Source organism: Arvicola amphibius, chromosome 18 (genome assembly GCF_903992535.2).
Source record: "Arvicola amphibius chromosome 18, mArvAmp1.2, whole genome shotgun sequence".
Taxonomy (NCBI): domain Eukaryota; kingdom Metazoa; phylum Chordata; class Mammalia; order Rodentia; family Cricetidae; genus Arvicola; species Arvicola amphibius.
In genome coordinates, this window is record NC_052064.1 from 6,759,982 (window position 1) to 6,787,734 (window position 27,753).

The 27,753-nt window shown below is 41.0% G+C and overlaps 1 protein-coding gene across 1 annotated transcript in view; it reads left to right on the forward strand.

The window, feature by feature from the left end:
* The window catches only part of Lhfpl3 (LHFPL tetraspan subfamily member 3), a 295,091-nt gene extending 268,118 nt beyond the window's left edge, over positions 1–26,973 (forward strand). Inside the window, exon 2 of the mRNA XM_038315586.1 lies at positions 26,687–26,973. Within this exon, the coding sequence (XP_038171514.1) occupies positions 26,687–26,973 (287 nt within the window). The remainder of the gene's footprint in view (positions 1–26,686) is intronic.
* The last annotated feature ends 780 nt before the right edge of the window (positions 26,974–27,753 follow it).

A 27,753-nucleotide genomic window follows, 5' to 3' on the forward strand; every position in this document is an offset into this window, starting at 1 on the left:
CACTGGCTTGATGGATCAACCTTTATTACATTATAGGCAAATGAACCAGTCCTCGGATACACTTTGAATGTGCGTACAACTTACATTCTGAGATTTGGAGCCACATCTCAGATCTGAGCTTTATCTGTTCATTTCTTTCAGATGTTCTGAGCTTTGTAATAGCAGAGTTATAATACTGTCTGATTCCTATTTTACTACTAAGAAAAATATACCTTTAGGAGATCAAAGGTCTCACACACACACACACACACGTGTGTGTGTGTGTGTGTGACTCTGTATTCTAACATTTCTACAAGATTCTTCAAGAGTGAAAGCTCAAGAAAGCTCAGCTGTGCCTCATTTCTTAAGGAAAGGACAGAAACTGTTATAGTGGGTGCCCTGCGTATTTCTGCTAACAGACACAGGCATCTGCACGTCATAACTCTTGCCCCTGTTCTTTCCCTGAGTGTCTCATGCAATTCAGCAAAGTTCACAATTTTGGCTGGAGCCTGGGGCTCTCCCTGATCCAGACTTGTGCTGATCAACCTGCCACTGAGATGACTAAGGGCTTTCTCCAATCCATCACCTCTAAAGCTAAATGTTGCCTTCAGAGTCATAGCAAAGAAGAGCAATGGGTTGAGCGCAAAGAACCTGAGACCAAACCCGAGGGCAGAAAGAGAGTGTGGGAGGAATAAAAAGGAGAAGGGGAGGAAGGCTGGGGGAGAGAAGAGGGGAAGATGAACAATATGTTTTCAAATGCAATCCTCCCAGGACCTTGTTATTCTTACTTTGCAAGTAGAGATAGTGCAACTTAGAAAGCTTAAATAAATTGCCTAAAACAAATCTCTAGCTGAGGGCTTTCTTCCCACATATATTTTCCAGTAAACACCATTCTTCTTACCCTGGAGACATAACACTCAGATGTGCACAGGCCAGACTTCACCATGGGATCCTGATTTAGGTCCTTGCACGTCTGCATCCCTTGAGCATCATCTCGAGCATCTTGAGTTCAATTCTGATTCTGCCATCGGTTCTTTAGAGGCTCTGGAGACACTGTACACAACAAACTGGACCATAATGCATGGACTGTGGCAGTTACCGCTCTCTGAGAAAACCTGGTAGATTAGCAAATGAATAGATATAGAAAGGCCTTAAAATCACAACAGACTACATAATTGACAAACACGGTTATCAGTAACCTAAGTCATTGTGGAAAATGCTTCATGCAGGTATCCGTGTTTCCCATCTCCTTCTTCTCATATCCATTTTGCTTTTTTGAGTAGCAGTCAAAAAAAGTAGAAAGTGATTTTCAGCCCTGTTTTTAGCGGTTGTACACATTTGACATTTGGACAAGAGGCCTCCCTCCCATGAGCCTTTGTTCTTTCGAGCATTGTCTATGAACCCACAGCACAGGATTCAACTGGGAGCTTGCTAGAAAATGCAAGCTCCAGCCCACGCCAGACTGATTTCCTCCCACCTACAAAGGCCTGAATGTGCACCTCTGCTCCTAGGACCGTGGAGACAGGCAGATCCCCAGAGCTCACTAGCCAGCCAGCCTAGCCATATTAGCCTGGGATACATGAAGCCCTGGGTTTAACCCCTGGTAACACACACACAAACACACACACACACACACACACACACACACACACACACATACAAAGCAACCGAGAAAGATACCCAACATCAACTTCTAGTGTCCAAAAGCATGTGAACATACATACATGTGCACACACATATCCACACACGCATACATATATGAAAGTCCCCAGGTGACTCATGGACATGCTGAATTTTGAAAAACCCAGCTTTTACTATCAGCTCTCTCAGATGATAAATGTGAGCAACCCAACAGCTGACCTACGCTCAGTGTTCCTCACACCTGCTCCATTCCTGCAGTAACAATAACCTGGAACTTCTGGGAAAGATCCACGTGTTTCTGTGTACAAGAAGCAGGTGAGGGTCTGACCCTCGGCAGTCCTTGGATGCAATAGTGGCAATAGGCAAAAGATTCAGAGATAATTGGGGCCCCTTCTGCTGCTCTACTCTGTATTACAAGCTGATTTTGATCCTCTCAACTGCTGAGCCGTGTGAGGAATCAACCGTGCTGTGTGTTTTGACACTGATTTTTATATGCGAGCTTAAATTCAAGTCTGTATTTGGCTCATATGAAATTATTTTCTTTATATGATACTTATTTGTATATGAGTATAAAAGTAATGTATCCTTATTGTAAACTAGCTGGAAAACACATACCATGCTAACATTAGCATATTTTCAACCACATTCTCTGTTTGTTCCATGGGTAGAGGAGTCTCCCCTGCAGGCTTTGATTATAAAGTCTCTTCAGCTTTTCCTGCCCTGCACCTCCTGCTGAAACCCTATCAATCAGCACATCGACACCTCCCACATGTGAGAGGTGCTCTCCAGGCTCCATATCCGGGCTCTATAGGACATATAGGAGCACCAAACACTTGAGCTATTTCTTGAGTCAACATACCATACAGCCATTTCATTTTCTTCCCTTCCCCATAGCCAGCTATCAGGGAGCTTATGCCACCCATTTTATGTCTTCCTTCTTAGCCTACCTGAGTTTCATAATCTCCAACTACCTAATAATTAGGGCATATTGACAGAGCTCCTGGTTCAGGAGAAGGAGAAAGAATTCATTTCTCACTCATAACCCCTCTCTAGGCGGATAGAAGGAGAGAGAGCGGGCGAGAGCGGAGACGAGCGGAGAGCGGAGGAAGAGCGAGAGAGAAGACCGAGCGCAAAGAGAAAGAGACGCGGATTCCAGCGAAGAGAAGGAGCGAGAAGGGGAGAAGCGAGAGGAGGAGAGAAAAGGGAGGCGGGAAGCAGAGAGAGAGAAGAGAGAGAAGAAGACGAGAGAAAGAGAAGAGAGAGGAGAAAGAGGAAGAGACGGGAAGAGCGAAGCGAGAGAGAGAGAAGGAAGGAGGAGAGCGAGACGAGAGAAAAGGAGGAGAGAGGAGGAAGAAGAAGAGGGAGGAGAAGAGAGAGAGGAAGAGAGAGGAGAGAGAGGGAAGGAAGAGAAGAGAAGAGCGAGAGAAGAGAGAAGAGACGAGAGAGAAGAGAGAGAGGATGGGAAGAGACGAGAAGGAGAGGTTCGCGCGAAGAAGAGAGAGAAGAAAGAAAGAAAGAGAGAGAGAAGCGAAGGAAGCGAGAGAAGAAGAAGCGAGAGAGTAAGAGAGTGATCAGCGAGAGAGAGATAGGAAGAGACTAGCATCTGCGCTTATCTCTCGCAGAATATATCTCTACTTCCTACTCTCTTCTCCTCTCTCATATCTCTTCTCGACCTCTCTCTCTCTCTCTCTCTCTCTCTCTCTCTCTCTCTCTCTCATAGAAAAGTGCCTCCATTCATTCCCCAGATGCAGGAAATACGTGACTTCTTATATGACATGCCCTGCAAACATAACCAAGTCATTTGTGGAATCAAAAAGTTGGCAATGTATGAAGTGCCTCTATGTATGATATGATTTACAAATGTCAATATGGTTGGGCCACATGATTTATTTCATTACATTTAGATGAGTCAAGGAAGAGCATTTTTAGCACTGTGGTTAATGGATTAAGTTTTCTCATAATCCACTAGCTGTTCAAATTCATGCTGCAGTTTTGGTTTTCCTGGTTGTAATTGCCTTTTCGTCTTGCATTATTCATAGTTATTCAATGTCCTTTGTCTTTTCTGATTATTAGCATAGTCTCTGTTTCATCCAATCCATTTTGCTAGAGCCCTTTATCCTAGCCATACTGTCTCCATTTGTCTCCAGTCCTGCTGGACATTCCACAAGTTGATATCCATGAACCGCTCCTGGTGAAGATCCACTACTTCAGATGCACTATGTTCCTCTTTATTTGCATGTTCCTGTGTCCTAAGGGATGTGTGGATGATAACCTCTGAGTTGTAAGCCTGTGTCTTTAATCTGCCTCCCACTTGATGAATAGTTTCCCAGGGTATAAAAGCCTACAATGAGAACATCCTTTCCTTAGAATATTAAGGAACTGTTGTGTTGTTTCCGGTTTTGTGACACTGTATATGTGTTTTTGTTCCTCTTTTCTGCACACTGTAACTTTTTCAACCCAAGGCTTCACATCTTTCTGCTCTGAGAAGTTTTATGTTTCTGGGAACTGCTTTTGTTTTAGAGTCTGTGACATCTTTGACTCTTTTTAAGATCTTAATCAGAAATTTCTCTGTGTGTCAAAGAGAACAGGTTGAGTTCTAGTCTACTGTGGTTTTTGGATTATCTCCTGTTTGCTGTGTTATTTCTCATTCTTTCCCTGCCTTTTTTTTTTTTCACGGTCTTACTCATGACACAAGATTTCCTCAAATAGCCTCTAATTCTTAATTCTTAATTTTGCCTTAAAAACTCATAATAGGAGGAAAATTAATCCCTAATGAACCGTAGGTAGGGCTTACTAATTGCTGGGCTTCTCTGTAGACTAAGCAAACAGTATGCTGCACTGGGCTAAGGAACAAAAATGTCCCAACAAAGACATTTTCCCTTTAAGATCAGGACTCTTAATGTTCGCCTCAGTTCTCAAACTACTTGCACAATTTCTAAGAGAAAACTCTAATTTTTTTCCCGAGATATAAACTTATAACCATGGAATTGGGAAAGGAATGGGTCAGGAGCTCCTATAGACACCTTTAATTAAGCCAAGCTTTCTACCACGGTCTCCGTGGCCTTCCTGGTGTCTGGGTCTGGCCTCACAACTGGTCACCTGTCTCATGTGGTAAGCTGCGGTCTCTTCCTCAGTTTCACCATTTGCCATGACGTCAACTGCTTCCGGCTTCAAGAAATTCTGGATGTTCTCAGCTGCTATGACAACCCTCCTTTCCCATCCACTTCCCCATTTATTATGAGAGTATATCTTTTCTCTGGCCTTGTCAGTTTAATTGCTGTCTCAGGGGAACAATGAAGTAAACATTTCATTTTGTCCATTTAATTTTTCACTTCAAGTGTCTATTTCACTTCCAAGTAGTCTTTGGTCATCTTTCTACTGTTAATCTCTTATCTTTTCAAATCAAGATGTAGCTTTTTTTGAATCCCAACTGTGATGGATTTATTAGGACCCTTTATACTAAATGATGTTTGTAAGTACGTATTCTATGGGCTCAGACTGTCTATCCTTTTTGTAGGATAGAAATTCTTTATAGAATGTCAGTTAACTCAACCTTGATGATCATGTTCTTCAAGTCCTTTGGAACGTTTAGTCTGTTTATCTTACAAATTTTGAAAGAAGTTTATTTAAAAATCCCACCGTGGATTTGGCATCTTCCTTTCAAACGTTTTAGAAATTTTACCTTCTGTGTTTGTGCATGAAAGTTTTTCATTTGCGGAAATCATCTTTATCAGCACCTGAACTACTTCACCCCATTCGTGGTTTTTATTCTGAATTCTTCTACCCTCATTTATTTGCCAGGTTTTCTTTGTACCCTTATTTTCAATCTTACTGCATTACAGTTCTAACTCTGATTCTCACTTAACATTTAAGTAAAAATTTTTCACTGGTTATAACAAATATTTTGGTGAAGGAAATTCAAGATTTTTGCTTTTCCTGTGGTAATTGATTTTTGAGTTATTTCTCCTGCGTACTTTAGATTTACTGTTCAGCGTACTTTGTTCTTTTTACCTTTCCTGGTCAGCTCTCTCCTTGTTCTATTTTGCCCCATTAATTTGGAAGTTCTAATCAATTGACTTCAGTTTTCCAAGGGCTTCCCATGGCTTAGTTCCCATGGTTGTAATCATATCAGCATTTCTCTACTATATATAAAAGTTAACACTGTCGCCCAATTCCTTGGGCTCTTATAATCTTTCTGCTCCCTCTTCTGCAATTATCCCTGAGTCTCAATAAGAGTACATGTGATATAAAACCCTACTTAAAGCTGAACGTTCTCTATTCTTTGACCACCAGTTGTAGGTGTATTAATCCTCATGTACTGTAAAAAGAAATTTCACTGATGAGGGGAACAGGATGTTCCAATTGATGGGAAAGTCAATAATTCATTAGAAATCAGTCTAATACTATGTCCATTTAGCAAAATAATAGGTTCTTCCCTAGAGGGTTACTCCAATTCTTTTCTATTTGTGGAGGTTTGTTTTGTCATAATGTTTCTTTTACATATGTGAATGCTCTTGTATTTGGGGCATAGATGTTCAGGATTAAGACTTCATCTTGATGAATTGTTCCTGTGATGAGTATAAAGTGTCCCCTTCATCTCTTCTGACTGATTTTGTTAGATATTAGGATAGCTACACCCACTTGTTTCTTAGGTTCATTTGATTGGAAAACCTTTCCCAACCCTTTTGCTCTGAGGTAATGTTTGTCTTTGTGGTTGAGGTGTGCTTCTTGTATACAGCAAAAGGATGAATCTTGCTTTTGTATCCATTCTCTTAGCCTGTGTCGTTTTATAAATGAACGGAGTCCGTTGATAGTCATAATTATTAATGACCAGTGATTGTTAATTCCTGTCATTTTTCGGTGGTAGTGTTTGTGTTTCCCTTCTTTGGGGTTTCATGGTGTGAGGTTATCTGTTGCCTGTGTTTCTGTGGGTGCAGTTAGCTTCCTTGGGTTGCTGTTTTCCTAATAGTGATTTCTGTATCCTTTTTAGGTTGGGAAAGTTTTCTCCTATGATTTTGTTGAATATATTTTCTGTGCCTTTGAGCTGGAGTTCTTCTCCTTCTATCTCTAATATACTTAGGTTTGGTCTTTTCATGCCATCCCAGATTTTCTAGATGTTTTGTGTTAAGAATTTATTGGATTTAATGCTTTCTTTGACCAATGAATTTATTTCCTCTACAGTATCTTCAACACCTGAGATTCTTTTAGCCTTCTCTTGTATCCTGTTGGTTATGCTTGCCTCTGTAGTTCCCCTTCATTTACCCAGATTTTCCATATCCCGAATTCCCTCAGTTTGTGTTCTCTTTATTGCCTGTATTTCAGTCTTCAAGTCTTGAACTGTTAGAACTGTTTGCTTCACCTGCTTGGTTTTTTTTCTCTTGGTTTTCTTTAAGAGATTTAATTGATTTCTTCCATTTTTTGTTTGTCTTTCCCTCCATTTCTTTAAGGGAATTTTTCATTTCCTCTTTAAAGGCCTCCATCATCCTCATAAAGTTACATTTAAAATTGTTTTCTTCTGCTTCTTCTGGGTTAGGATGATCAAGTCTTCCTGTTCTGCCCTGACATGGAGGGTCTAGAGAATGGGGTGTCCTGACAAGTGGGTGGTTACTCACCTTTTGATCCTCTCAGTGAATTTGCAGGCTCTTGGTCCTCTTTGTGAATTTGTAGCCTGTGTTTCAGAGTTCCACTGAAGTTGCAGGAGTGGGGAACGGGACTTCTCCAGAAGGAGATTTCTATGACATTTTTAAAAGATGTATACTGTTCATTGCCCTCCCCATATTTCTTCCTGCCCTTCCATCGCACTCTGCTTAACCCTTTTTATCCCATCATTCCTTTTAACTCCTCTGTAACACTGCATTCTGTCTCCCTTCTCTTGATATACACTCCTGGCCCCTTACTAATTTCTTGAATTATTTATTGCTCCATATATATATATATATATATATATATATATATATATATATATATGAAGATTCAAAGCCCACACCCACAGATGAAAGAAAACACTAGTAGATCTGGGTTATCTTACTCAAAATGTTTGTATTCAGTTCTATCCATTTGCCTGCAGATTTCATAATTTAATTTTTCTCAGCTAATGATACTCAATCGTATAAATACATTACATTTTTATGGTCCACTCATCAGCTGGCTGTTTTCCCTCCCCCACAAAAACATTTAATCATCTGTTTTTTGTTGTTGTTGTTGGTTTTATCGTAGCATCAAAGGATCACATTTTAAAGATATTATGTACTATATCCCTTCTTTCAAGAAAAAGAACTTACTGGATTAGGTTAGTTAGAAATCTACAGGTTAATTAGTGACTGGAAGTCAGTTTTCAGGTTAAAGGAGAAAGCATATTTACAAGGCACCCAATGACAACTTCCTCTGTACATTAGCTCTAAAATGGGAATAAGGTCTCCACTGGACAACTATATGTTTTTATTATTGCACTTTAATGACAGTATTAATACTAATTAGCATTGCAGATTAGGCAGCCCTCATTAGACCAATCAGGTGTTTTAGACAGGCAAAGTAACAGTTTCCACAGAGTTAAACAAATACAACATAAAGAATGCAACACATCTTTGCATCTTTGAACAAATATTCCACAGCATAAACAAATGTAACACACCTTAAACTAATATTCCACAACAGGCAAATTCTAATGTACATCAAGAAATGCCCAAAGACATAAAATATATCACGAACAAAGAAAGGATAAGAAGAAGGCAGGCATATTTGTATCTAGAATTCTTTTCCCTTTTTCTCAAGGACAAGTTTAGCTGGTTGATAGAAACTAAATACTTGTAACTGTACAGAAGGCCCAAGGGCAAGGTCCTTGGCCGTTTCTGCCATCCATGCATCACTTGAGGCTTCTAGGTAGCATTCTGTGGCCTGACACTAGAAAAATATATGCAATTTCCTCAATCAAATCCAAGAATGGAAAATATATTTTTATTGTTATCTGGAGGATTCTACCCAGGATGAATACCCTGACTAGAGATAGCCACTTCTGGTATTTGCTATACATCCATGAGAAGAGATGAATTAACACTTCTGGTGATGTAGGGAGATGGAATTCAAATGTTATTGTGTAATGTCCATCCCTAGATCTCCTCAGTTTGGGGCTAGTAGTAAGAGTTCATTTCTTTTGCTTTAATTATTAGCATTTAAAAGCTATCTGTTTTGTCTCCCCTTAAGATGGTCAACTATCCTGTATACTTTGGTTGATGCTGGATATCTTCCTATTCTTAATAAATATATTCATAATTGTATTTTAATATTTTCATGCTCTAATTAAACAACTATGCCCCCCCACATTCACATACTGTTTTTTTTTTCTTTTTTGTAACTCACAGTCCCTGAACCTCATTCCCCTTCCAACTCTTGGGTCTGATTGGCAAAATAATGGTCCAAGACCAATCTGTTGGCCTTATGATGGAGAGTTTATAACATCTGAGTGGGCCTTTACAGTGGAAGAAGAAGTAAAAGAGAGAGAGAGCGAGATGCTACATATGACGAACTAAACTCACTTTATTTTTTCATTTGATTATAATAAGAAAGTACCTTAAGTACAATAAGAAAATACTGGACACCTTAAATCACTGAAATATGTTTCTCATGAGCCTAGAAGGTGTGAAGTACAAAATAAAGATGCCAGTACATCTAGTGGTCAGTGAGGGTACCTGGTCTGAGGCTGTCTTCTCATTATGGTTTTGTGTGTCTTCTTTTAATAGAGGAACTAACTCCAATCATGAGAATTCCACCCTCATAATTTAATTATGTTCTGAACATTTCACCCCCAGATGCCATTGCATGGAGGATTAGGGTCCTGTGTTTGGTTTCAGAAAAGATACGAGCATTTGTCTATCATAGCTCCCAATGCTGGTTTTGAAGATGGAAGGGGATGCTCTTGTGACCCAAGGAATATTTGAGAACAAATCATTTAGAAGCTGGAAAATGAGAGGGATTGATTGTACCACGGAACTTCCAGAAAGGAATACAGACCTACCAACACGTTGATTTTTGTCTCTGAAATGCATGTGGGAATTCTGATCTATAAAGCAATTCGCTGATAAGTGTATGTCGATTTAAACCACAAATGTTCTGTGTGTACCAATTAATAGATTTCATCACAGCATTTTTCTACATAATTTCTCATGATCTTCCTTCTTTGATTTCTCTGTAGCCTCTTCTTCCATTCAGCCCCTAATAGTTGCCTTCCTGTTTAATATCCTGCCTCTCCTCCCTCAAAACTTGCTTCACTTCATGTGATACCATTTACAATTACATTTCCTATACCCACGCTTACACTCACATGCACAAATATTAAAAACTAGTATCTGCATATGATAGATAACATGCAGTATTATCTTTGCAAGTCTGAGTCACTTCATTTAGTAATTTCCAGATTGAATTCTTTTCCTGCAAACTTTAAGCCTTATTTTCTTTATTATTGAATAAGATGTTATTGTGTATATCAGCTGCATTTTCGTTATCTCTTTGTATGTTGATGGGTGTCGAGGCTAATTCCATTCCCTTAGTATTGTGACTCGAGCTTTAGTGAACATGGATATGCAGTGCAAATATCTTTGTGGTAAAAATCTTTTGAGTATGTCTATTCCTAGGAATGGTATAACTGAATCAGATGGCAGTTTCATTTTTAATGTTTTTTTGAAGACTCCGCATGCTTTCCATAGTGTCTGTATCCATTTATAGTTCAATCAATTCATCTTTCCCCATGGTCTTATCAGCATTTGTTGGTTTTGTTTTCTTCATGATAACCATTCTAACTATGTCAAGATGAAATTTCAAAGTGGTTTAATCTGACATTTTCCTGATAACTAAGTGTCGGGCCTCATAAGTTCTGGGTGTGAGGCCCAGTGCAACTTCCTGAGCATAGCTCGAGTTTGGAGACCTGTCTTTGGCCATGACTTCCACATATGGGTGATTCAGCGCAGACCAATCTAAACCCGCCTTTGCCCAGGCTCTGCTAACGTGGAAGGACATTATTGGACCTTATTCCTTACTCCACCTCACCCCATCCCATGACTCCCACCCCCATCACAACCCTATATAAGTTCCTGCCTAATACAATTAAATAAGATCCTGCTTCAACAGTCTCCTGACTCAATGTGTGATCTCACCAGTGGCCAGGGGGGAGGTGTCTGGGTCAACAACACTCACCATCCCGTTCAGCCTTGGGGAAAATCGGGCAAGTCCAGCTCTGCTCCTGCCCTTTCCGCCAGAGAACCTGGCAACTAAGGATGTTTAACATTTTTAAAACTATTTATTGGTCATTTATGTTTCTTATTCTAGAATTGTCTATTGAGGTCACTAGCCTACTCTTTAATTGGAAGTTTTGTTCTTTGATGTCTAATTTTTAAAATTGTTTACGCGATTTAAATATTAGTCTCTTTTCTGGAGTAAAAGTATAGCACGAATAATAAAAACTCAGAGACAAAACATGGGGTTCAACCTGAAGGTCAGAAAAGCAAAACAGCCAGCCACTGGCTCTTACCTCTACCTCAGTCTGAAATGGCAATCCTGCCTCCAGGAGTCTCAGAATGAGACTGTGTGTGAGCGCTGTCTCCTCCTGTCTAGGGCTGGGATGAAAGCCATGCACCACCCGTTTTCTATGGGAAACTAGTGTGGCTACTGGAATTAAAGGTGTGTGTTACCACTGCCTGGTCAGTAAGGCTAACTAATGGCATTGTTCTACTCTCTAATCTTCAGGCAAGCTTTATTTATTAAAATACAAATGAAATATCACTACGCAGAAGTATAACTGGCAAAGATTTTCTCCTATTGTGTAAATTAAGCCTTTGTGTTTTCAGTGGTTTTTATCTCAGCAACAGAAAATCAATACACATCACAGGTTAGAAAATGTTTAACTTATGTGTGTTTGATGCTTTGGAATCAACAAAATCATAATTTTTGTGTATAAAACTCAACTTCCAGAGCTGAAGAGATGGCTCCCAGTAAAATTCCTGCCATGCAAGCAACCTGACCTGAATTCAGATCCCTAGGACCTAGAAAAAACTGGGAATGGCAGCAGATATCTGTAGTTCCAGTGCTGGCAGATTTGACCATCCCACCTAGCCAATCAATTAACTTTAGATTCAGCAAGAGACACTGCCTCAAAAACTAAAGAAGGAATCAAGGAAAGATATTTGACATCAGCCTCTGGCTTATACTCACCACACACACACACACACACACACACATACCAATATTGACAAGTACATAAACCACACACCACACATGAACACAAACATCAACTTCCCTTTGGAGAATACAAACAGTACCTTGGAGAGAGGGAATGGGCAGTAAGAAATGACAGAATATACATGTTTTTCTATCAGTGTGGTGAGGTAATGAGGAATCAAGACCAACTATGGCTGTTCTAGGTGTTCTCAGTTTTCAGTTTTAAAAAGAAGAAGAAACTCTAAGAGCTAATCATGATCATATGTTGATCCAGTAAGAATTAATGCCTCTGAGGTTGCCAGTAATTCACATAAGGGCATCCCAGAATTTAAAATGCTTCAGAGCATCAAAGTCTATAATTCTACAGCATAACCCAGTCTCATGAGAGTGATGAATGAATCACAGTAGAGTTTTAAAAGGCAAGATGGACCCTGGGAGCAGTGGTTAAAGGACAAAAGTAACAAGCACCAAGGGAATGAGGATCACCCAAGACAGGATATAAATCTTAGCTCCCCGTTCATCTTCCATAACCTCCTGTCTGCCCTGCCCAGAGTCATTCAGTACCCATCTTCAAAGACAAATCACCTCTGGACAGTTCATTGGCCACTTAAGAATGACTGGGTTAAATTCCATTTCAGTCAAAGAAAGGTATTGTTCTGACTCAGGCATTATTCTTCAAACATCATAGGGACAGAGGTTCTATCTATAAACTTTTGACTACTGCTGATAAAATATGAAGTTGAAAGATATGTGAAAATTTTTTGACAGAACATTTAGCATGCTGACTTACTCTCTTTTGTAGTTCTTATTCAATATTTTTTATGCTATTGTCTTTCCAATTCCCTTTCTCCCCGGGACAGCTTCTTATCCTAAAGTAGCAGCATTTTCAACACAGAAGTTACTGGAATATAACCTGTATGTCTTATTTATGTTTAGTTTCCCAATAAATAGTTGAAAAGGGGCAGGAAAAGTATAGAAACAAAAAGTAACAATAATGAGGCAACCCAAGGTTTTGTTTTAAATGTAATATATGAACCAGCCCCTTGGACTCCTCATAGCCTTTATCTCTATGCTCTGATGAGAAGAGATTATAGAATAACCACAGAACTGAAGACAAGAAAATCACAGGGAACAATCCACTCAAGGTTTTGGTATCTGAAACCCACCATGGTATTCTGCCCTTTTCTGGTGAAAAATCAATGCCTAGACAAGATTATGTCTATCCTGAATGACATAACTAACTCTCTATATAGGGAGATTGGCAGCTTCTGTACAGATTCTGCAGTTCTTAAACTGTATAAATACCAGCACTTAAGAGAGAAGAATATATATATATACATACATACATATACATATACATGTATATGTATACATGTATATGTATATGTATGTATGTATGTATATGTATATATATATTGATATATTGTTGGTGTGAGGGAAGCTAGGAAGGTATGGGAGGGTAAGACACTGAGTGAGTGTGGAGGTGAGGTAAAGGAATGAATGGAGGTGATGTGAGAGAGGGGTTTGATGTGGGATTCCCCTCTGTATGCTGTGAATACCATTGGTTAATAAAGAAACTGGTTTGGCCTGATAGGGTAGATAGGCAGGGAAAACTAAACTGAATGCTGGGAGAAAAAAGGCAGAGACAGGGAGAACCATGTAGCCCTACTAGAGACAGACGCCAGAACTTTACCTGGTAAGCCACGTGGCAATACACAGATTACTATAAATGGGTTAAATTAAGATATTAAGTGTTAGCCAATAAGAAGCTAGAGCTAATGTGTCAAGCAGTGTTTTAAACAATATGGTTTCTGTGTGATTATTTCAGTTCTGGGTGGCCAGGACAAACAAGCAGCGTCTTACAACAGGGGCTGGCTGGCTGGGTATTTGTGGAGGAGGGGGGAAGAAAGACTGAACAGTGTGAAAAAGTATCACCTAGGTATCTGTTGAAGGAGACACCCCCACCCCACCTCGCACAATGCGGGCTTCCTCCTAGACCTCAGATTAGGCACAAACCATACTTAAACCCCTGTTTTCACAGAGAGAGCCTTTATTAAGTACAGAAGAAAAGCTAAAGTGGCTGCTTTCTGACTCAGGCTGAAAACAGCAGCAAATGACCTTTCAGGTCTGTGTTAGAATGGGCTAGGATGCCAAGGTATACTTTGGTTGGGCATGTTAATTAGGTGAGTCAAAGGGGGCTTCTGATTGCTGGACTTTAATACTTTGACAGCTGGACCTTGGAGTCAGCCTTGGAATGAGGAAGTGGCCAAATAAGGGAACAGACATTGGAGGCTAGCTTCAGAAATGTAATCTGGTGGTTTTTAGGAAGACAGAGAGAATGGGGAAGAAGGCAAGGCTGCCAGAGCCGTGTCCCACCACTTGAGCTGGCCAGAGTCCCTTCACCTGTTATGATGTGTGCATATATTAATGGGGTGTCCCCCAGAGCATGGTCCTTTCTAATGAAGGGTGATGAGAGTCTCTTTTTTTGAGATTAGTTATATTTCCAGCGGCTTTAGTACACAATGTTTAAGTTTTCAGGTACTGTATTTAAACAATTTTTGATCTTTCAAGTTTTAAAAACCTTTAAATGTTACTATTAAATAGTATGTTGAGTTGAAATAGTAAGAGTAAGCAGCCATGCCTTGTGATATTGGACCCTTTCAAGTTTTCACCACTGAGTATAATGTGGATTGTGCATTCTCATGGTTGGCTTTTGCTATGTTTATGTCATTTGCTTCTGTTCTTAATTTATTGAGAATTGTTGTCATGGAAAGTTGTTGGTTAGTACATGTGTTAGAGACTTGGTACCATTAAGAAAGGTGGTACCCAGTTGCAGCACTTGGAAGAGCCGGCCCTGTACCATGCCTGGGCAGTACTGACCCCACTGGCTGGGGAGTGTGTGTGAGCCAGTGCTGAAGGTATAAGAGTAGGAGAGGTAGCCCCACTATCCGTCTGTCAAGTGGTGGTGGTGGTGGTGGTGGTGGTGGTGGTGGTGGTGGTGGTGATGGTGATGGTGGTGGTGATGGTGGTGGTGGTAATGATGGTGATGGTGGTGGTGGTGGTGGAGGTGGAGGTGGTGGTGGTGGTGGTGGTGGTGATGGTGGTGGTGGTTGTGGAGGTGGTGGTGGAGGAGGAGGAGGAGGAGGTGGTGGTGGTGGTGGTGGAGGTGGTGGTGGTGGAGGTGGTGGTGGTGGTGGTGGAGGAGGAGGTGGTAGTGATGGTGGTGATGGTGTGGTGTGGGAGGTCCTTTTATGTATGTGTTACTTTTATTGGTTAATAAATAAAGAAACTGGCTGGGCTTATAGCATGGTAGGAGGAAGGCGGAATTAAAGAGACGCCATGGAGCCCACCACAAACGCTGGGAACTTTACCCAATTAGCCACAGCCACGTGGCGATATACAGATTAATAGAAATGGGTTAAATTAATATAAAAGTTAGCCAATAAGAAACTAAAACTAATAGGCCAAGCAGTGATTTAATTAATATAGTTTCTGTGTGGTTATTTCGGGGCTGAGCAGTCAGGAACAAACTAATGATTCCTCCAACAGTGGTGGTAAGGGAGAGATAACCCCCTTGCCCCTTGCCACCTAATGCAGGCCAGAAAGCTGGTCCCAGTCATGAGATGGGAAAGCTGAGCTTGCCAGTCACTGGCTGGAGCTCTTGGGAGAGCCAGCTGTGCACCCACCTTGGCATCAGAATAGAGCTGACTCTGTTGGTGGGTGTGCATGTGATCTGGCCCCACAAAGATGCATGGGAGATCTTAGACCACCCCTCATCTACCATAAGGTGAAGTGGGCAAGGGAGAGATGCCCTTCCCCATCCCCCATCCCTTGCTGCCTGTGCTGGGTGAGAGAGGTGGTCTTGCCCCTCAGTGGATGCAGGGCTTGGGAGAGTGGTACTTGAATCTCCCCTAGGCAAAGCAATAGATAGAGCTGACCCTGGTGGTGTAGATGAGGCTGAATTACCTGAAGGCATGAGAACAGGAGAACTGCCCCCCACACATGCTACCTGCTGCAGGTAGCAGCACTGGAGAGCTTGCCCTGGTGGTGACCATGAGGGAAATCTGGCAGGCTGGTCAACTCAACTGCCACCCAGGCCCAACATCCACACCATCTGTGAACTGCTGGAGCCTGCGAAGGTGCTGGTCCTGGCAATTCAAAGCTGCAGGATCTCCATGACACAAGGCAACAACAGGAAGTCCAAGAGGAGTCCCAGTGAGGGCCCCAAACTGATAGTGTAGCAGCAGAAGCCGGAGTTCTCAAAACAGAGCAGTGTCTCATTGCAATGAACACTTACAAATAAAGATGGATGGTCTACTGTGTGACTCACCATATTGTACTACAGTTTCCACAATGAGACTTTTTTTCCTTTCCTCTTTCTTTTTCTTTGTTTTTTATTTTTCTTTAAGTTTTTATTGGAGGGAGTTTTCCAGGGCAGAGGACAGTTATAAAGGAATAGGGAAATGATATATGATCGGGATATATGATGTAAAGTCTATGAAGAAACAACAGCAAGTTTTAAAGAAAGATAGTAAAAATCTCTTTAAGAGACGGGGCCTGGTAGGAAAGCCACTGCCCAGGTGGGTAAGTTGTAAAAGGCTGGGCCTAAATCTAAGGCTCTATTTCAGGCTCACTGCCTTGAATTGTCGATTGTTTTCCCCAGAACGCTCCTGCCATTAGGTCCTCACCAGAAACTTAACCAAGAGAGCCCCCCAAACTAAAAACTTCTAAAACTGTAGAGTAAATAGCCCTCTCTTCTTCATAAGGTGAGCTGGGCATTTCGCTGAAGTAGTACAAAAGTGATTGAGACAGGGAGAACTCAAGAGCCACGCCTGCCCTGTGTTAGCCGTGCTTTTGTGAACACAAGATCTCCTGAGGTAAGTCAGGAAGCAGGCAGGGCAGATAAGACCAGTTCTGCCTCTGTGGAAGACGAGGAGCAAGGCTAAGGGATTGGAAGTGTTTCCAGGAAAATGCCTGTCTGTGGAAATGGACTGAGTCATGAAGACGTGTCCTCACATTTCTCTGATCTCTGTTTAAGGATCGAATGAGAAAATTCACATCAAGTCTACCCACATGTGAGAGGCATTCAATAAACATTCACTGTTCTTGCACTGTATTTCCCACTAACAAAATCACATTCAGGATTTCACAGAATTTGGTCCTGTGATATCACATAAATCAAGTCATCTCGCAGTGTTGTGCTGCTCAGAATGATCTTTTACATGCTTTCTACATTCTAGATTCTAATTTTTATTATATGTGACTTTTTTTTCCAGGACTGGGTTGAGCCATGTGCCTTCTGATGTTAGAACGGTCTATGACTCAACCATACCCCTACACCTGTATGTGACTATTTAACCCTCAAGACCTAGATGGATTTGAACCGATATCAATCAAGCATTTGTGCTTTTATTTGGCATCCTATTCTGGAAAAGCTTTTTCCCCACTCACTGTAGAACTTGTATCTGCAGGTGCCAGTGGATGCCTGATCATCTATATACAGTCCAGGTTCTCACAGCAACATGAGTATTTTATTCTGGGCCCCTTTATTCAGGAAAATTGGGGCTAAATGGCTGGGCAGGGAATCGCAGCATTTCTCATCAGTGGATGCCACTTTCTCTCCTCTTCTGACAGCCTAGGGTCTGTTTATATTCTCTCTTAACTAAAACCATTCTACAGGCTATTACGTCTTTCATGTTATGACATCAAATTAAATGGTCATAAAAGTATATTATATTTAAAACCATAATCTTCCAGGATACGATTTGTTTCCTGAGCCACACTCGAAACCAGAGTAGTTCATGTTCTGTGTCACCAAGTAACTGCAGAAGGAAACTGAGCTGTAAATATTAAATCTTTCTCTGGAAGTATAAATACCCTAACTCGACGTGACTGACCATGAGCTGATGGAGGCGCTGTGGGAGCGATACATCTCTCTTCACCAGGGGTTCAGTGACAGTCCCAGTGTGGAAGTTTGCCCTCCATGCCCTAGAAGCCTCTGCTGGCATCCATTTCTCCAGCTACCGTATGCCCAAATAATTTCCCATGTTCCCCTCGAGTGCCTCAGCAAGGTGAGGCAATTTATCTTGCTTTGGTGTACCAGTGCATAGATTTCTTTAAAGAGGGAATTCAGCTTTCTCTTTCTGTTCAGATATAGGCAGTTCTCAGGCTGTAGCATTCAAAGCCCTTGTGGGGCAGTTAGACCAGCCACAGAAGCAGGCCCAAGACACTGCCCTGTCCGCTACTTTTCCCATCATCTTTTCCTTTGGAGACAAAGCCTATTGCAAAGGCTTGTGGGTTTGTCTAAGGATATTTCCTCTACAGAGAGTACATTCAGCTCTTTAGCAAGAAAAATGCCACTACAGCGGCACTAATTACAATTAGTGGCTCTTGGGAACCATTCTGAGCTATTTCAGAACTCACTGTGGCATCAGCAGCCTGACACAGTGTCCTTGTAGAATGTGAGCACTTTTAACCACTTGGAACACACTTAACGTGGAAAGCAATGGAAACACCCTCACAAAGACACCTTTGTTGCGTAGTCTAGATTAGAAGGACCCATATAACTGGGCTGTTGGTTTCTTTCCACTTTTGCGTGCTTACCTCCAACTTGTGAGGTTCCATTTCTCCTGAACATTCAAGAATGTTCTCTAGTATACACCCAGCAAACCTGTTGCAAAAATGGAGGAATACCTAGTTGCAAGGAAGTTAGGCATTCTAATAAGGAGGCCAAATTATTTTTTTTATAATTTTCCAATTGTGATTTATTCTCCGCTATCCATTGTGGTCAGGATATAATGTGCGAATTAATCACATATTCTTGACCCTTGCTTACTGTAGAGATGATACTATATCTTAGGGTTGATTGACTTACAAATAGCTAATAGTTAAAGTCAAGAACACAATTTCTTCTATTACTAACTAAAGCAGCTAGGGACCTTGCAGGTACTTCCTGCACAGGACTGAGAACAGCTGTTAGTGTTTATTGACTACCTACAAATCAAGCTGATTAGGAAAGTCTGACTAATAGAATGCCAGGAAACAGGATTTATCACAGCACCCAAGTGTTACGAGGAGGGGCTGCTTGTTCATTCTGGCCACCCGGCTAGCTTAGCCCTGAAATAATCATACAGAAAATGCATTAATTCAATCACTGAATCATTGATTCAAAGAAGTCAACAGAGCCTCTTCAGTTTTTGTGACAAGTTAAATACACTAAAATTGTGGGGCCTTCCCTTTCAAAACCAAAAAAAGCTAAGTAGAAAGAGAAAAGGAAAAGACGTATGCTTTGGTACTACATTGTTGGGGGGGCTTTTGCTCTATGAGACCTATCATAAGCTGTAAAAGCATTTAAACACATCTGTGTTGTCTTTAATCCTGCTTTGCAGTAATTTACATTTCAAAACAGATAAACTAGAAAATATCAAGAAGTTTATGTTAAGAAAAGGTTGACAAAAACAAATTGGAAAACTGGGTATATATCAGGGTGCTGCCTTGTGTGACACCAGGTGTCCATTCCAGGTAAACCTAAACAGTTTTCTAGAGGAGTTCAAAACCTTAACCTTCTGCTCAGTGTTTTATAATTTTTCTAAATCCCCAACTCCTTTAGATTATTGAAAATAAAAATCAGGTCTCAGAGCTTTGCAAGCACAACTTTTCAGGAAGTTGTTTATGGCACAAAGAAGAGTTACACGTGGTTCCATCTCTGCCTACTCTTCTGAGAACATAACGTAAGGAATGATACCTTTGAGAACAGGATTGCAGATGTCCGGTCAGTTCTCTAGCGGTTTGGGTCTGAGGATATCCGCCTCTACATTTAAGAACAGAAGATTACGGATGTATGGTCAGGTCTCTAGTGGCTTAGGTATGGGGATATCTGCCTCTGCATTTGATAAGAGGGGACTTCAGGTGTGGTCAGTTCTCTAGCGGTTTGGGTCTGGGGTATTTCCACCTCTACACTTTCGTCGGTTGCAAGTTGTAACCCAGAATTCGCAGAAATACAAACTTAAAAGAGAGTTGAGTCTATCATTGAGGCAGGAAGAGATTGAAGGAGAAAAGGTCTTTTGATGACAATGTCCCCCAAACCTGAAGTCTAGCAGGCTGTCCATTTGTGACTGTGAACCCCTGTGACACTTGTCCTTCCCATTATGACCATGTGTATTAACTCAATTCTGTAAAGACTACCTAATTTTGAAATTGCTGAAATGCACCTCGAAATCTCTCAGTATGTTCCCTACTAGCCCCGTGTCATACTTACCCTAAAGTGTCCGGGTGTCCAGCTGAAGCTCATCGTGTTTGGAGTCAGGGACATTGGTCTTCCCTCTGGAGGCACTCAGAGTGGGGAGCCTGGAAACCTATCCTAGGCTTAGCTGGGTCCAGAGTGTCTCTCTGGGTGATAGTAGCTGCTCTGACACATTAGGAGATTGGTTGTATTAGCAAAGGACATGGATTTAACTGATCTAAGAAACAAAACACAAAATCCCTTACTGTGCTGTGTTTGGCAAGCTGAGAGCCCCAGTTGTTCTCCTACATTCTGGGTGGAGAAATGAAGCACACAAGACTTTAAATGAGCAGTTTTTATCTGTGCCCTGATGTGTTCATTGTTCTGAGCTGTATCAGGGCAGTCAGGTGTTAGGAAACCTTCTGCGGCTTGTGTCTGTGTAGGTGTCTCTACATCATCAGTTTTATTTTCTTTTATGTTCATACAAGTACTTTATCTACATCATTTCTATCCCTACCTTTCCTCCAACTCCTTCCATGCTCCCACTCACTCTCAAATTCAAGACCCTTTCTTCATAATTGTATTAACATGCATATATTCATACATACATACATATATATCTATATCTATATATAGATAGATATATATATGTTCCCAGATTTATTTTGGGGTTGCTTCTATGCATATATCTTAATTAGGGTTTCTATTGCTGTGATAAAACACCATGACCAAAAGCAACTTGGAGAGGAAATTATTTATTTTACCTTACAACTCTCAAGTTCCACTTCATCACTAAGGGAAATCAGGGCAAGGATTCAAAGCAGGAATCTAGAGGCAGGAACTGACACAGAGACCATGGAAGAGTGTGGCTTTCTGGCTTGCTCCTCAGATCTTGCTCAGGTTGTCTTCCATACTGGCTGGTTTTGTGTGTCAACTTGAAACAAGCTAGAGTAATCAGAGAAAAAGGAGACTCCGCTGAAGAAATGTCTTCATGAGATCCAGCTGTAAGGCACTTTCTCAATTAGCCCATCAATGGGGGAGGGCTTTGCCCATGGTGGGTGGTGTCATCCCTGGAGTGCTGGTCCTGGGTTCTATGAGAAATCAGGCTGAGCAAGCCATGTGAAGCAAGTCAGTAAGCAGCTCCCCTCCATGGCCTCTGCATCTGTTCCTGTCTCCAGGATCCTGCTCTGTTTGAGTTTCCATCCTGACTTCCTTCAGTGATGAACAGCAACACTGAAGTGTAAGCCAAGTAAACCCTTTCCTCCATGACTTGCATTTTAGTCATGGTGTTTTGTTGCAGCAATAGAAACTCCAACTAAGAACCTTCTTACACCATCTAGAATCACTTGCCCAAGGGTGGCACAGTCCCCCAGTGAGCTGGACCCACATCGATCATTAATCAAAAAAATGCACCATACACTTGTCCACAGGCAAATCTGGTAGAGCCATTTTTCTCAGTTGAGGTTCTCTCTTCCAAAATTATTCCTGCCTATGTTAGTTGACACAAAACTAGTCATCACAGCTGGTACTGTCATTGTACACATCTTGTTTAGGCAACTTTATTGTTGAGATTTCAAGGAACAACTTCCCTGTCATGTCTAGAACACAGTACCTCAGAAATCCTGATCTTCTGGCCTTAATAATAAAACTGCCCCATCTTCCTCAATGTTCCCTAAGCCATGGATGTAGAGGCTGTGTTGTAGATGTACTAACTGGAGTTGGGAAAACCACAGTAACATGGTCCCTCGAGCTGTGGACCCCTGTGGTAGTCTCTAGATGGTGTACAAGGAAAATTTTCTTGGTGAAGAGTAAGAGCAACATTCATCTATGGGTGTAAGCATGAACATTTAGTACATAGTCAGAACTCATCTATGGGCATGAGTATGAACACTTAGGGTACAGTCAGAACTCATCTATGGGTGTGAGTATGAACACTTAAGGTACAGTCAGAACTCATCTATGGATGTGAGTATGAAAACTTAGGGTACAGCCAGAACTCATCTATGGGCATGAGTATGAACACGTAAGGTACAGTCAGAACTCATGTATGGGTGTGATTATGAACACTTAGGGTACAGTCGGAACTCATCTATGGGTGTGAATATGAACATACAGGATATAGTCAGAAATCATTTTGGTTTTGTAAAATGGCAGTAATGCAGTATCCTCTCCTGCAGGGGTGGTTGGTTAGGTTTACTGTACCAGGTCTGAATCCACTCCCATTGAGCTGTCCTTCAATCCAACTAGACAGCTATTGATTGACTCCAAGATAAAAGTACCACTATTGCCCCATCGGGGATATCTCGTCAGATCGTTTGTTGTGGTTGTTACAGATTTGACAGCTAGGCAGGACTATTCATTGTTTTCTAAACTTGATGGCTTGCATAGCACCTTCTGACTCTATGGGAGTTAGTTCTCCAGGTCAGCTCTGGATCAGTTAATTCCAAACCATGTCTTCTATGTGTGTGGTGTCTTCAGCAGTGGAATCTTATCTTCAAGGTCTGGGAGACAATTGAGGCAATTATAATAACCTCTCTCAGGTCCCCATGACCAACAATTCAAAGAGAAGTTTCCTATGCCTGGCACTAGGATTCTTGTTAAATAATTTATAGTTGTTGCTGAAGGAGTATCATCACTCTGTGTGGTATAATTCTATTTAAACTCTGTGTGTGGGTGCATGTATGGTGTGTGCGTGTTTATGTATTCATATGTACACACACATATACTATATGTGTCCTTTAAGTACGCTCATAAAAGAATGTTTCCCTATGGCTTTAGCAAGCATGCTTATTTTATTTATCTCTGCTTTTCTCCTCTCCTTTGGTTAAAGTTTCCCTGCCCTGCTTTCCTCTTTGTGTCCTAATATCCCCAACTCTAGAGTTTGTGCACACACACACACACACACACACACACACACACACACACGACAGTTTCTATGTTCCTGGTTTCCTCAGTTACCACAAGTTATTTAATCAAATGTAAAGATTCAACTGGGTGCTAGGATCCACAAATAAGAGAAGACCATGAGGCATTTGCCTTTCTTGGTCTGGGTTACTTTACTCAATATAATATTTTCCATTTCTATCCATTTATCTTCAAATTTCATGATTTCATTTTTCTTTAAAGCTGAGTAGATTCCATTGTGTATGTGTATTTTCTTGGCATGTACCCTAAGGACTCAATAGCCTCCTACAGAGTTCCCTACTCAGTCATGTTCAATACTGTTCTAATCACAATATCTGGAAAACGGAAAAAGACTTCAGTGTCCTTCAACTGATAAATACATATATTAAATATTTTAAATATTCAAAGTAATTTAGAAATTTTTCAAATATAGTTTAGACTCAAAGATCTTCTGCATTGTCCAAAATAAATTAATTCTGTTTGTGAAAACTGCATTTTTGGATTACAGATAATCTGTTGTCAATTATGAAGAGCATGCTGTGTGCTGTGCTGAGAGAGCCAGCATGTGAAAACATCTTCAAATCACCAACTCGCTGTACTTAAATCCACCCCGAGTGCTTGTAATCTGTTGTATAGTCACAACAAAATTGGCGCTGATGACCACCTAATTTGAATCTCTCTTTAACTAAATTTATGCCAATGACTAATGATGGTGGTATTGACTGCCACTAATTACATTTTATAGTATAGGGCACAGATATTATCATCCATTCATTTACCATCCATTTTCCCCATATCTTAGTGCCTGTTTGGGTCAAGACACTGTTTTACATTCTATGAATAGGACAAATGGCAAAAGTGGTTTTTTTTCTCAGAAAGCTTGATCTTTTATTTGAGACAATATTTGTAAATAAATAACCTTAACAACACACAAAAGGAACAAAAGCTCTAAGTGAGGTATAAACAACAGCCCTGAGGGCTCATAGAAGGGCAATGTTCTAAGTGAAAAATAATTTGGAACCAGGTATGATAGCATGTGCCTGTAATCACGGCACTTCTTGGGCTAGGGCAGGAGGATCATGGGTCAAAGACAGCCTGGACTACATAGTCAGACTGTCTCGAAAAGAAAGGAAAAGAAGAGAAGAGAAGAGAAGAGAAGAGAAGAGAAGAGAAGAGAAGAGAAGAGAGAAAAGAAAAGAAAAGAAAAGAAAAGAAAAGAAAAGAAAAGAAAAGAAAAGAGAGGCATGGGAATGTAATGGTTTGATGTGGGATGCCCTTCGGTATATGTGTTGTTTTTATTGGTTGATGAATAAAGCTGTTTGGGTCAATGGCTTAGTAGAGTAAAATCAGGTGGGAAATCAGAACAGAGACAGAGAGAAATTAGAGTCAGAGAGACACTTAGTAGCTGCTGAAGGAGAAAGATACGATGTAGCTGCCCAAGAAGCAAGAGGCAACAAACCCGAGCCTCGTGGTAAAATACAAAATAATAGAAATGGATGAATTTAAGATAGAAGAGCTAGCTAGAAATATGCCTGAGCTGTTGGTCAAACAGTGTTGAAATTAGTATTGTTTCTGTGTGATTATTAGGGTCTGGGTAGAAGGAAAATGGAAAAGCAGTTTCTACTAACAATGGTTCCGTCATAAAATGCCCTGTTACAGAGGCATAAGGACCTGAGGTTGGATTGATGAGATGTAGTGTATGAGAGAAGAATAAATTTAAAAATAAAATAAAGGTAGATAGCAACTGAATAAAGGCACAACATTGACCTCTGGCCTCTACCTGCCTTCATGCACACATGCGCATGCGCACACGCACACACACACACACACACACACACACAAAGAGACACACAGCAGGGAGCTATTCATAATGCAATGATATTTGGAATATAGAAAACAATTCTCAGCTGGGTGGTGGTAGCACATGCCTTTAATCCCAGCACTCAGGAGGCAGAGGCAGGCGGATCTCTGTGAGTTCAAGGCCAGCCTGGTCTACAAATTCCAGGGCAGGCTCCAAAGTAACACAGAGAAACCCTGTCTTGAAAAACCAAAAGAAAAAAGAAAAAGGAAAAGAGAGAGAGAGAGAGAGAGAGGAAAGAAAGAGAGAGAGAGAGAAAAGGAAGGGAGGAAGGGAGGGAGGGAGGGACGGAGGGAGAGAGGGAGGGAGGGAGGGAGGGGGAAAGAGAAAGATAGAGAGAGAGAGAGAGAGACAGACAGACAGACAGACAGACAGATAGACAGACGACAGATAGATGCATAGATAGATAGATAGATAGATAGATAGATAGATAGATAGATAGATATTGGGGTTCAACTTGAAGACAAGAAAAACAAACCTCGACCAAAAATGGCGATTCTGCCTCCAGGAAACTTCAGAATGAGGCTGAGACTGAGAGCTGTATCCTCCTGTTTTATAATCCTCTAGTTCTGGGATTAAGGGTGTTCACTACTACCGCCTGGTTTCTTTGGCAAACTGATGTGGCTTCTGGGATTAAAGGTGTGTGTCATTGTGGCTACTGGGATTAACGGTGTGTGTCATCACCACCTGGTCTTAAAGCTGACCAGTGGGGCTGTTTTATTTTTCTAATCTTCAGGCAAGCTTTATTTATTAAAATACAAATGAAATGCCACTACATTCTCCTAACTCTTAATTTCCATTAAAACTCTGCATTGTCACACTGTACTACTGTTCCTTTTTTAAACACAGTCAGCCTAACATGACCTGAACAAGGACAACACCAATAGACATGCTAACATGGATGGGGACAGCTCAGGAGACCTCAGTCCTACAAAGAGAGCTACAGGCAGCTAAAGAACACTGATAATAAGAGAAAGAGTCTTCCCCAGGGAAGAGCTCAGCAATTGGTTATCCAATACCAAATGGTCAACCCTGAAGTTGTGTGCATGTGTGTGTCTGTGTGTGTGCACATGTGTGTATTGTAGCGTTATGCATACTAAGTGGGTTGTATTTATGTGTTCAGGATTTTTTAATGGAAATAAATATATAGAGAGAGAGCTATAAATAGAACACACATATATAAGTATATATATATATGGATATATACATATAAACAAAGAAAAAGATCTAAGGAATTTAAGTGAGAGCAAGAGGGTACATAGGTGAGTTTGGAGGGATTAAAGAAAAGGGGAATATGATATACTTAAAATTGCAATACATATGTATATATATATACATATATTCCAAAAACTAAACAGAATGAATACTAGAGTAGAAAGTATCAATGAGAGCTACACATAATAAGAATTTCAAGGAATGTCTGGACACTGGGGTAGGTATCCTCAATGTTATTTTTCCCAGAGATTCAAAGTCAATAAACACACTGGTGTTTCCCATGTGATCCTAACTCCTCTGTGACTGCTGTCCTTGCTCGTAAAGACAGCATTGAACTGTCCTTATGCAGTGTGATGATTCCTTCTGGGCTATTTGCAATGGAAGCCTTTTTGCAAATGTGCGCAAAGATTCAATTTCTTAATATTTCTCATAGCTACATCTTCCTTAACTTATCTCAGTATGGGCTCCCTCTAAAGTACAATCCCTGAATTTCTCTGCTGCAGAGTTCAGGGCCTGCTTTTTCTGTTAAGCAGGAGGGGAGGGGCAGGAAACAATGCTGAGACTTGCTACTCTCAAAATCATTCACTTGGAATGTTTGACAGACAATAGAAATACCCTTTAAAATAAAATGCTCAGTTTCTCCTTTCGTCTTTCTCTCTCAGCTGCCTGTCTTGTGCTCGGCTGTATGATTTTCCCCGATGGCTGGGATTCAGATGAAGTAAAACGGATGTGTGGGGAAAAGACAGACAAGTACACCCTCGGGGCCTGCTCCGTCCGCTGGGCGTACATCCTGGCTATCATTGGAATACTGGATGCCTTGATCCTCTCATTTCTCGCCTTTGTACTCGGAAACCGACAAGACAGCTTGATGGCAGAGGAACTGAAGGCAGAAAACAAAGGTAAGATCACTAAAGGGACTCTGAGTGGAGACCGCAAGCACAAAAACTAACCCCAAACAGCAGCCCCTCTCACGCCTGCCCCCCAAGCCCCTTTCCCTGCGGCTCTCATCGGCCTTTAATGCTCAGGGTTCTACACGTCACAGACTCAGGATGTCTGCAAGACTAAAGCATAGCGTTGCATCTTCTTATCCCTCTGAGGCACTCTCTAAGTCCATTGTGACTGTGTAGGTATTTTTCCAGTTTCTTCTTCCGTCTTTCTCTAACACCTTAGCGGTCAAGAGTAAATGACTAAGAGGCAACATTAGGGAAGGAGTATCTATTTGATTGGATGGAATGTGCTTCCTCTCTATGGATATGGCTGTTTTCCCAGACTGAAATGAAAACCAAAGAAATCTCTCACAACCATCGCAATCACTGGATTTGAATTTAAATTCATCCTGTCAGAGACAGAGAGAGAAAGAGAGACAGGGAGAGAGAGAGACAGAGACAGAGACAGAGAGACAGAGATTCACACCACCAAGTAGTTACAGAGATTATGGTAGCACCCCACTTTGGCTGGATTTTTCAGTGTATTATCTGGGTAACCAACTGCTCAGAATGTAATACAAGGAAATTGAGAGAAAGAGCAGAACATTGACAGGTGTCCTGAGGTACCGACGTGTATTAGAGTAGGGACTAAGAACTAGTGTGTCATTATTCAAGGCGAATCTTGTAATTTTTCTTCCACACTGCTAGACCTGTTCTTTTGGATAGAATTTTAATGACAAGAATTTGTTAAAGTCTTAGATTTGTTTGATGTGTTTAACCTCTATGAGGTTGGGGGTTCCGTT